Source organism: Trachypithecus francoisi, unplaced genomic scaffold (genome assembly GCF_009764315.1).
Source record: "Trachypithecus francoisi isolate TF-2019V2 unplaced genomic scaffold, Tfra_2.0 Lachesis_group16, whole genome shotgun sequence".
Taxonomy (NCBI): Eukaryota; Metazoa; Chordata; class Mammalia; order Primates; family Cercopithecidae; genus Trachypithecus; species Trachypithecus francoisi.
Window position 1 is genome coordinate 92,070,800 of NW_022681461.1, and position 11,278 is coordinate 92,082,077.

General features: G+C 41.5%; 1 protein-coding gene across 1 annotated transcript; it reads right to left on the reverse strand.

Annotated features, from left to right (window-relative positions):
* Window positions 1–3,634: 3,634 nt before the first annotated feature.
* On the reverse strand, window positions 3,635–3,875 carry LOC117099017 (40S ribosomal protein S29-like). Its single transcript, XM_033238179.1, has one exon. It carries the CDS (start codon window positions 3,868–3,870, stop codon window positions 3,700–3,702), a length of 171 nt encoding a protein of 56 aa, XP_033094070.1. The 5' UTR covers window positions 3,871–3,875; the 3' UTR covers window positions 3,635–3,699.
* Between the last annotated feature and the right edge of the window lie 7,403 nt (window positions 3,876–11,278).

The following is an 11,278-nucleotide window of genomic DNA, read 5'->3' on the forward strand; positions in this document are numbered from 1 at the left end:
GATGTTTACTGTTTCTTGGTTGCTACATATGCCAGTTAACTATTACCACAAGAATGCCACATAACTAACCATATCAAAACTCAGTTGGACGGGTGCAACGGCTCATGCCTGTAATCCCAGCACTTTGGGAGGCCAAGGCTGGTGGATCACTTGAGTTCAGGAGTTAAAGACCAGCCTGGCCAATATGGTGAAACTGTGTCTCCAATACAAAAAAAAAGAAAAGCAAAAATTAGCCGGGCATGATGGTGCATGCCTGTAATCCCAGCTGCTTGGGAGGCAGAATGCTCAGGAGAGTCACCTGAACCTGAGAGGTAGAGGTTGCAGTGGGCTGAGATCATGCCACTGCATTCCAGCCTGGGAAACAGAGTGAGACTCTGTTTCAAAAACAAAACAAAACAAACTCAGTAACATGAAACAGCAATCATTTATTCTTATAAATCTGTGGATTGACTGGAGTTCCCATTCTAAATGAGAATTGGCTAGAGAGGTTTTTCTCTGCTCCACCTGTCTGTCATCCTCTTCCTGGAACCAGTAGGATAGCTGGGAATGATCTTACGGTGATAGAAGAAGGGGAAGCAAATAAGCACAGTTGTGCAACTGCTTTTCATGTTTTTGGGTCACATCATGCCTGCCACCATTCCAATGATCAAAGCAAGTCATGTGGCCAAGCCCGAAGTATACTCTGTCTATAAAGGTTTTGGAAGGGAGAAAATATTTCTAAACTATGGTACATTACATTTTCTCAATTTACATCTTTTTATGTTGCCTATCTCTTAGCAGGTTGCTGTAGTTATTATTTTGGATAGATGGGTCTTTTAGTCCTCTGAAGGGGTGGCCAGCCCCTCCACACCTGTGGATGTTTCTAGTCAGGTGGAACGTGAGACTTGAGAAAAGAAATGAGACTGGCCGGGCGCGGTGGCTCAAGGGCCGGGCGCGGTGGCTCAAGGCTGGGCGCAGTGGCTCAAGCCTGTAATCCCAGCACTTTGGGAGGCCGAGACGGGCGGATCACGAGGTCAGGAGATCGAGACCATCCTGGCTAACACGGTGAAACCCCGTCTCTACTAAAAAATACAAAAAAACTAGCCGGGCGAGGTGGCGGGCGCCTGTAGTCCCAGCTACTCGGGAGGCTGAGGCAGGAGAATGGCGTAAACCCGGGAGACGGAGCTTGCAGTGAGCTGAGATCCGGCCACTGCACTCCAGCCTGGGCCACAGAGCGAGACTCCATCTCAAAAAAAAAAAAAAAAAAAAAAAAAAGAGACAAAGTATAGAGAAAGAAAAGTGGGCCCAGGGGACCGGCGCTCGGCATACGGAGGACCCTCAGGACCCTCGCCAGCACTGGTCTGAGTTCCCTCAGTATTCATTGATCATTATCTCTACCATCTCAGAGAGGGGGATGTGGCAGGGCAATAGGGTAATAGTGGGGAGAGGGTCAGCAGGAAAACGTGAGCAAAGGTCTCTGTCATAAATAAGTTTAAAGAAAGGTGCTGTGCTTTGATGTGCACTACACAAACATCTCGGGGCATTAAAGAGCACTATTGCCGCTAGCATATAGAAAACCAGCCCTAAGGCGGTTTTCTCCTATCTGGGTAAATAGAATATACAATTGGGTTTTACACCAAGACATTCTATTCCCAGGCACAGCAGGAGACAGATGCCTTCCTCATATCTCAACTGCAAAGAGGCCTTCCTCTTTCACTCATCCTCCTCAGCACAGACCCTTTATGGGTCTTTCCCTTCCCACAAGGCCGTATCTCAGGCTATCACATGGGGAGAAACCTTGGAAAATACCTGGCTTTCCTAGGCAGAGGTCTCAGCAGGCTTCCACAGTGTATTGTGTCCCTGGGTACTTGAGATTAGAGAATGGTGATGACTTTTAACAAGCATACTGCCTTCAAGCACTTTTTTAACAAAGCACATCCTGCACAGCCCTAAATCCATTAAACCTTGAGTCAACATAGCACGGGTCTCTGCAAGCACAGGGTTGGGGCTAGGGTTATAGATTAACAACATCTTAAGGCTGAAGAATTTTTCTTAGTACAGAACAAAATGGAGTCTCTTATGTCTACTTCTTTCTATGTAGACACAGTAACAGTTTTCCCCACAGTCCTCCTACTAGAGATATGAATGGATTATATATCACAATTATGAATTATGATATTAAAGTTTTTTTATTTTATTTTTTTATTTTTATTTTTTATTATACTTTAAGTTCTAGGGTACATGTGCATAACGTGCAGGTTTGTTACATATGTATACTTGTGCCATGTTGGTGTGCTGCTCCCATCAACTCGTCAGCACCCATCAATTCATCATTTATATCAGGTATAACTCCCAATGCAATCCCTCCCCCCTCCCCGCTCAAAGTTTTTTTTTTTTTTTTGAGACAGAATCTTACTCGGTTGCCCAGGCTGGAGTGCAGTGGCGCAATCTCGGCTCACTGCAACCTCCCCTCCTGGGTTCAAGCGATTCTCCTGCTTCAGCCTCCCAAGTAGCTGGGATTACAGGTGCATGCCACCATGCCCAGCTAATTTTTGTATTTTTAGTGGAGTCAGGGTTTCACCGTGTTGGCCAGGCTGGTCTTGAGCTCCTGGACTCAAGTGATCTGCCCACCTCGGTCTCCCAAAGTGCTGGGATTACAGGGGTGAGCCACCATGCCTGGCCACAATGTTGAAGTATTCTGAATGTATCTATGTACTTACTTTTACCAGTGAGTTTTATGACTTCAAATGTTTTCTTTTTGCATTTTAGTATCCTTTTCTTTCAGATTGAAGAATTCTCTTTTAGCATTTCTTCTAAGATGGAACTAATAGTGATGAATTCTCGCAGCTTTTGTTTATCTCATATCTGAAGGAAAGTTTTGCTGGACATAGTATTCTTGGTTGACAGTTTTTTTTTTTTTTTTCCCCCTTCAGCACTCTGAATGTGTTATTCACTCCCTCCTGGCTTGTATGGTTTCCTCTATGCACCTGGGTGTATCTCTCTAGGTTTGGCAAGTTTTGTGTTATCATTTCTTTGAATAAGCTTTCTACCCCTTGCTCTTTTTAAACTCCCTTTTGAACACCAATGACTCTGAGATTTGCACTTTTGAGGTTATTCCTTATATTCTGTAGGTGTTCATTGTTCCTTTTCATGCTTTTTTCTTTTTTCTGTCTTGTGTATTTTCAAATAGCCTGTCTTCAAGCTCAATTATTTTTTTCCTCTGCTTATCCATTCTTCTGTTGAGAACCTCTAATGCTGCTTTCAGTTCAGCAAATATATTAGTCAGTTCCAGGATTTCTGTTTAATTTTTTTTTTTTTTTTTTTTGAGACAGAGTTTCGCTCTTTTTGTGCAGATTGGAGTGCAGTGGTGTGATCTTGGCTCACTGCAGCCTCCACCTCCTGGGTTCAAGTGATTCTCCTGCCTCAGCCTCCCAAGTAGCTGGGATTACAGGCATCTGCCACCACGCCTGGCTAATTTTTTTGTATTTAGTAGACATGGGGTTTCACCATGTTGGTCAGGGTGGTCTCCAACTCTGGCCCGCCTTGGCCTCCCAAAGTGCTGGGATTACAGGTGTGAGCTACTGTGGCCAGCCTCAGTTTAATATATTAAAAAGTATTTGTGTTTTTTTTTGTTTTTTCAAATCTTTATTTTATGTACAAAGAATTATCATGATCTTTCATTGAGTAGATGCCTTGGATAATCCTTTGAAGGAAGATCATTTAGTCCAACCTAATGAAACCGATATCCTTTGCGTGCTGACGGAAACACTGGCGGCACATATTGAGGCCATATTTCCAGATCAGACTGTGCCGGTTTGAACAGATGCGACAAGAGTGAGAACCCTGGCTGAATTTTCGCGGGTGGCTCCAGTACAGCTGCTGGTGACCCATCTTGCTCTCAGGGGTGCAATGAGGTAAAAGGTTAAAAGATATTTCTATCTCGTAAGTTTCTCTGATAAATATCTGAATGGTTCTTCTGTGTTATCTCAGAGTTCACTGAGTTTCCTTAAAACTGCTATTTTTAATTCTTGATCTGAGAGTTCAACATTGCTACCTCCTCAGGGTTGGTCACTGGCTCCTTTCTTTGGGGGGCTAGGGGTTCCATGTTGGCTGCCTTTTTTTGTGTGTGTGTGTGTGTGTGGTTGTACATCTATGGCTTTGCATTGATGGATTTTGTTTAGGTCTTTCTAGGGTATATTTGCTTAGACATTCTTTGCAGTTGCCCTATGAGTCCCCTTATTCCTAGATCAGCATCTCCTGTTTGGTAATAGATGGTGCCTTAAGCCCAGGTTTGCCTTGGCTCTTGTGAGCATTCAGAGCACTGCCCATCTCAAATGGGGTTGTCGGGGGAGGTGGGGAGATCCCAAAGGGGATACTCTGGCTATGTGGGAAGGCTGGCTAGGTGTTTGTGACCGGAAAACTTGTGGCGTATTTCTCTCTCAGTGTGGAGCTACTGAGAAGTCACTTTAATTTGACATCTCCTTTGGCTGAGATGAAGAACAGAGTTACATGGGCTAGGGTTGCTAGTCCTATCTCCTCTCTTTGTTTCTAGCTGTTTTGGGGGACTTTTCTTCCTACAGGCACTTGTGATGCCTCCTGTGAGTTGAGGCAGGAATGGTTTTCCTGCAAGGGAATGCAAGATGATGGGAAAGCTGGTTGTCTACCTCAATCTCACATTTTCTGGTGTAGAAACTGTGAACCCAGGAGCAATTTTCCATGTGTGGTGCCTGGAAAACTGAGTGAGGGTTGTCACAGATAGAGAAGTCTGTTTCTCTTATTGTCTGCTCAGAGTTTTTCCACTTCTGTGTGGAAATCCTGGGGATTGTCTCAGCCTCATATTTGAGTTCTGGGATATCGCTGATGGTAATTTTGGTCCTGGATATTTGATTTTAGTTTTTCTGTGAGGGGGAGTGAAGCCAGATTACTCTGCCATTTTGGTGGCATCAGTCTTCTACATTAATTAATTTTCTGTTAAACCTACATTGCATTTATAGGATAAATATATTGTTATATATATTTAATAACTTTCTTTGTGGTTGCTGTAGGGATTACAATAATAATCACTGGGTTGGGTAGCTCATGCCTATAATCCCAGCACTTTGGGAGGCTCAGGTGGGAGGACTGCTTGAGCCCTGGAGTTCAAGACCGGCCTGGGCAGTGAGAGTGGGACCCCCAACTCTATGAAACTTAAAAAAAAAATTAGCCAGGTGTGGTGGCATGCACCTGTAGTCCAGCTCCTCAGGAGTTTGAGGTGTGAGGATTGCTGGAGCCCAGAAATTTTAGGCTGCAGTGAGTTATGATCCTGCCACTGCACTCCAATTTAGGTGACAAAGTGAGACCCTGTATCTAAAAATAAAATTAAAAAAAACACGTAAATAAAAATTAAAAGCAATCAGTCAGACAGTTGAATTATAAGTTTGTTTGTTTTTTTTTTTGGTCAAAATGGGGTTGTTCCATGTTTCCCAGGCTAGTCTTGAACTCCTAGGCTCAAACAGCCTCTCAAAATGCTGGAATTACAGGCATGAACCACTGCACCTGGCCAAAGATAAGATCTTGAAAGTAGCAAAAGAATCATGACTTATGATGTACAGGGGAACAACAATATGATTAATGGCTGACTTCTCAGGCCAAAAGGCATGTATGCTTAACTTTTTGAATGAATATCAAACTCCTTTTTTGTTCACTTAGTTTCAATTTCTGTTGTTTATTTTTATTTTTTATTTCAATAGGTTTTTGGGGAACAGGTGGTTTTTTTGTTACATGGATAAGTTCTTTAGTGGTGATTTCTGAGATTTTGGTGCACCCATCACCTGAGCAGTGTACACTGTATCCAATGTGTAGTCTTTTATCCCTTGTCACCCCCTACCCTTTCCCCTGAGTCCCCAAAATCCAAAGTATCATTCTTATGCCTTTGCATCTTCATAGCTTGGCTCCCACATGTAAGTGAGAACACAGGATGTTTGGTTTTTCATTCCTGAGTTACTTCACTTAAAATAATAGTCTTCATTTCCCTCCAGGTTGCTGTGAATGGCATTATTTCATTTCTTTTAATGGCTGAGTAGCATTCCATGGTGTATGTATATACATACACACACATATATAGACACATGTGTATGTATATATACACACGTACATATATACATACACATATACATATATATATGTATAGGTGTTGATCAATCTTTGATTGATGGGCATTTGGGCTGGTTCCGTATTTTTGCAATTGCAAATTGTGCTGCTAAACATGCATGTGTAAGTATCTTTTTCGTATAATGACTTATTTTCCTCTGGATAGATACCTAGTAATGGGATTGCTGGATTAAATGGTAGTTCTACTTTTAGTTCTTTTTTTTTTTTTTTTTGAGACGGAGTCTCGCTCTGTCACCCAGGCTGGAGTGCTGTGGCCGGATCTCAGCTGACTGCAAGCTCCGCCTCCCAGGTTCACGCCATTCTCCTGCCTCAGCCTCCCGAGTAGCTGGGACTACAGGCGCCGCCACCTCGCCCGGCTAGTTTTTTGTATTTTTTAGTAGAGACGGGGTTTCACTGTGTTAGCCAGGATGGTCTCGATCTCCTGACCTCGTGATCCGCCCGTCTCGGCCTCCCAAAGTGCTGGGATTACAGGCTTGAGCCACCGCGCCCGGCCTACTTTTAGTTCTTTAAGGAATCTCCATACTGTTATCCATAGTGGTTGTACTAGTTTACATTCCCACCAGCAGTGTAAAAGTGTTCTTATTTCACTGCATCCACACCAACATCTAATTATTATTATTATTATTACTGAGATGGAGTTTTGCTCTCGTCACCCAAGCTGGAGTGTAATGGCATGATCTCGGCTCACTGCACCCTCCACCAGCCTGGTTCAAGTGATTCTCCTGACTTAGGCTCCCGAGTAGCTGGGATTACAGGTGCCCACCACCAAGTCCAGGTAATTTTTGTATTTTTAGTAGAAACGGGGTTTCGCCATGTTGGCCGGGCTGGTCTCGAACTCCTGACCTCAGGTGATCCCCTTGCCTCAGCCTCCCAAAATGCTGGGATTACAGGCGTGAGCCACCACACCTGGCCCACATCTATTATTTTTTGATTTTTTAATTATGGCCATTCTTGCAGGAATGAGGTGGTATTGCATTGTGGTTTTAATTTTTTTTTTTTTAATTCTTTTTTTTTTTTTTTTTATACTTTAAGTTCTAGGGTACATGTGCATAACGTGCAGGTTTGTTACATATGTATACTTATGCCATGTTGGTGTGCTGCACCCATCAACTCGTCAGCACCCATCAATTCATCATTTATGTCATGTATAACTCCCCAATGCAATCCCTCCCTCCTCCCTGCTCCCCATGATAGGCCCCAGTGTGTGATGTTCCCCTTCCCGAGTCCAAGTGATCTCATTGTTCAGTTCCCACCTATGAGTGAGAACATGCGGTGTTTGGTTTTCTCTTCTTGTGATAGTTTGCTAAGAATGATGGTTTCCAGCTGCATCCATGTCCCTACAAAGGACGCAAACTCATCCTTTTTTATGGCTGCATAGTATTCCATGGTGTATATGTGCCACATTTTCTTAATCCAGTCTGTCACTGATGGACATTTGGGTTGATTCCAAGTCTTTGCTATTGTGAATAGTGCTGCAATAAACATACGTGTGCATGTGTCTTTGTAGTAGAGTGATTTATAATCCTTTGGGTATATACCCAGTAGTGGGATGGCTGGGTCATATGGTACATCTAGTTCTAGATCCTTGAGGAATTGCCATACTGTTTTCCGTAATGGTTGAACTAGTTTACAATCCCACCAACAGTGTAAAAGTGTTCCTATTTCTCCACATCCTCTCCAACACCTGTTGTTTCCTGACTTCTTAATGATTGCCATTCTAACTGGTGTGAGATGGTATCTCATTGTGGTTTTGATTTGCATTTCTCTGATGGCGAGTGATGATGAGCATTTTTTCATGTGTCTGTTGGCTGTATGAATGTCTTCTTTTGAGAAATGTCTGTTCATATCCTTTCCCCACTTTTTGATGGGGTTGTTTGTTTTTTTCTTGTATATTTGTTTGAGTTCTTTGTAGATTCTGGATATTAGCCCTTTGTCAGATGAGTAGGTTGCAAAAATTTTCTCCCATTGTGTAGGTTGCCTATTCACTCTGATGGTGGTTTCTTTTGCTGTGCAAAAGCTCTTTAGTTTAATGAGATCCCATTTGTCAATTTTGGCTTTTGCTGCCGTTTGTGGTTTTAATTTACATTTCTCTGATACTTAATAGTGTTGAGCATTTTTCCCTATGCTTGTTTGCCATTTGTATATCTTCTTTTGAGAACTGTCTATTCATGTTCTTAGCCCACTTTTTGATGGGATTGTTTTTTCCTTTTCTTTTTTCTTTTTCTTTCTTTCTTTTTTTTTTTTTTGAGACAGAGTCTTGCTCTGTCACCCAGGCTCGAGTGCAGTGGCACAATCAGCTCACTGCAACCTCTGCCTCCTTGGTTCAAGCCATTCTCCTGCCTCAGCCTCCCCAGTAACTGGGATTACAGGCCCGCGCACTACTACGCCTAGCCAATTTTTGTATTTTAGTAGAGATGGGGTTTCACCATGTTGGCCAGGCTGGTCTCAAACTCCTGACCTTGTGATCTGCCCGCCTCGGCCTCCCAAAGTGCTGGGATTCCAAGTGTGAGCCACCGTGCCCAACCCTGGGATTTTTTTTTTTTTTTTTTTTGATGATTTGAGTTCTTTGTAGATTCTGGATATTAGTCCTATGTCAAATGTATAGATTGTGAAAAATTTTTCCCACTCTGCGGGTTGTCTGTTAACTCTGCTGATTATTTCTTTTGCTGTGCAGAAGCTTTTTAGTTTAATTAAGTCCCATCTATTTATCTTTATTTTTGTTACATTTGCTTTTGGGTTCTTGGTCATGAAGAACCCAAAGATAACTGATGTTATCTTCTAGAATCTTTATGGTTTCAGGTCTTAGATTTAAGTCTTTTATCCATCTTAAGTTTTCTGTATAATGCGATTTTTGTATAACGTGAGAGATGAGAATGTAGTTTCATTCTACATTTGGCTTGCCAACTATCCCAGCGTCATTTGTTGGTATACGATCATATCATCAGTAACAGAGACACTTTGACTTCCTCTTTACTAATTTGGATGTCTTTTCTTTCTTTATCTTTTCTGATTACTCTGGCTAGCACTTCCAGTACTATGTTGAACAGAAGTTGTGAAAGTGGCCATCCTTGTCTTGTTCCAGTTCTCAGGTGGAATGCTTTCAACTTTTCCCCATTCAGTGTAATGTTGGTTGTGGGTTTGTTGTAGATGGCTTTTATTACCTTAAGATACGTCCCTTCTGTGCCAATTTTGCCAAGGGTTTTAATCATAAAGGGATGCTGGATTTTGTCAAATGCTTTTTCTATGTCTGTTGAGATGATCATGTGATTTTTGTTTTTAATTCTGCTTATGTGGTATATCACATTTATTGACTTGCATATGTTAAATGTTAAATCATTCCTGCAACCCTGTTATGAAATCCACTTGATCATGTTGGATTATCCTTTCAGTATGCTTTTGGATTCAGTTCACTAGTATTTTGTTGAGGATTTTTGCATCTGTGTTCATCAGGGATATTGGTGTGTAGTTTCCTTTTTTTGTTATGTCCTTTCCTGGTTTTGGTATTAGGTGATACTGGCTTCACAGAATGATTTAGGGAAGATTCTTTCTTTCTCTATCTTTTGGAATAGTGTCAATAGGTTTGGTACCAGTTCTTCTTTGAATGTTTGATAGAATTCAGCTGTGAATCTGTCTGGTCCTGGACTTTTTTTTGTTGGCAGTTTTTTGTTTTTTTTTTGGACGGAGTCTCGCTCTGTCACCCAGGCTGGAGTGCTGGAGTGCACTGGCGCGATCTGGGCTCACTACAACTTGCGCCTCCCAGGTTCAAGCTATTCTCCTGCTTCAGCCTTCTGAGTAGCTGGGGCTACAGGCACCCACCACCATGCCCAACTAATTTTTGTCCTTTTAGTAGAGACGGTGTTTGGTCTTGTTGGCGGGGCTGGTCTCGAATTCCTGACCTCAGGTGATCTGCCCACCTCAACCTCCCGAAGTGCTGGGATTACAGGTGTGAGCCACTGTGCCTGGCCATGTTGGCAGTTTTTTAAAATTACCATTTCAATCTCGCTGCTTGTTTTTGGTCTGTTCAGAGATTCTGTATCTTCCTGGTTTAATCTAGGAGAGTTGTATGTTTCCAGGTTTATATTTCCAGGAATTTTTTCTTCTAAGTTTTCTAGTTTGTGCATGTAAACGTGTTCATAGTAGCCTTGAATAATCTTTTGTATTTCTGTGGTATCAGTTGTAATATCTTCCATTTCATTTCTAATTGAGCTTATTTGAATCTTTTCTTGGTTAATCTCGCTTATGGTCTATCAATTTCATCTTTTCAAAGAACCAGCTTTTTGTTTCATTTATCTTTTATATTGTTGTTGTTATTTCAGTTTAATTTAGTTCTGCTCCAATCTTCATTGTTTCTTTTCTTCCATTGAGTTTGGGTTTAGATTGTTCTTGTTTCTCCAGTTCCATCTTATTTTCCATCTTGTTTTTAAATTTCCATCTTATTTTCATTGTTGACCCAACGATCATTCAGGAGCAGGTTATTTAATTTCCGTATATTTGCCTGGTTTTGAGGATTCCTTTTGGAGTTGATTTCCAGTTTTATTCCAGTGTGGTCTGAGAGAGTACTTGATATAATTTTGATTTTCTTAAATTTACTGAGACTTATTTTGTGGCCAATCATATGGTCTGTCTTGGAGAAAGTTCCATGTGCTCATGAATAGAATGTATATTCTGCAGTTGTTGGGTAGAATGTTTTGTAAGTATCTGTTAAGTCCACTTGTTGTAAGATATAGTTTAAGTCCATTGATTCTTTGTTGACTTTCTGTCTTGATGACTTGTCTAGTGCTGTCGGTGGAGTATGGAAGTCCCCTACTATTGCTGTGTTGCCATCTATCTCATTTCTTAGATCTAGTAGTAATTGTTTTGTAAATTTGGGAACTCCAGTGTTAGGTGCATATATATTTAGAATTGTGATATTTCCTATTGGACTAGTTCTTTTATCATTATATAATGTCCCTCTTTGTCTTTTTAAACTGCTGTTGCTTTAAAGTTTGTTTTGTCTGATATAAGAATAGCTATTCCTCCTGCTTGCTTTTGGTGTCCATTTGCATGGAATATCTTTTTCCACCCCTTTACCTTAAGTTTATATGAATCCTGTGTGCTAGGTGAGTCTCCTGAAGACAGCAGAAATTTGGTTAGTTAATTCTTATCCATT

Bases quoted from the DNA above. Each gene is read 5' to 3' on its own strand.
- LOC117099017 (XM_033238179.1), bottom strand. From the start codon at position 3,870: ATGGGTCACCAGCAGCTGTACTGGAGCCACCCGCGAAAATTCAGCCAG.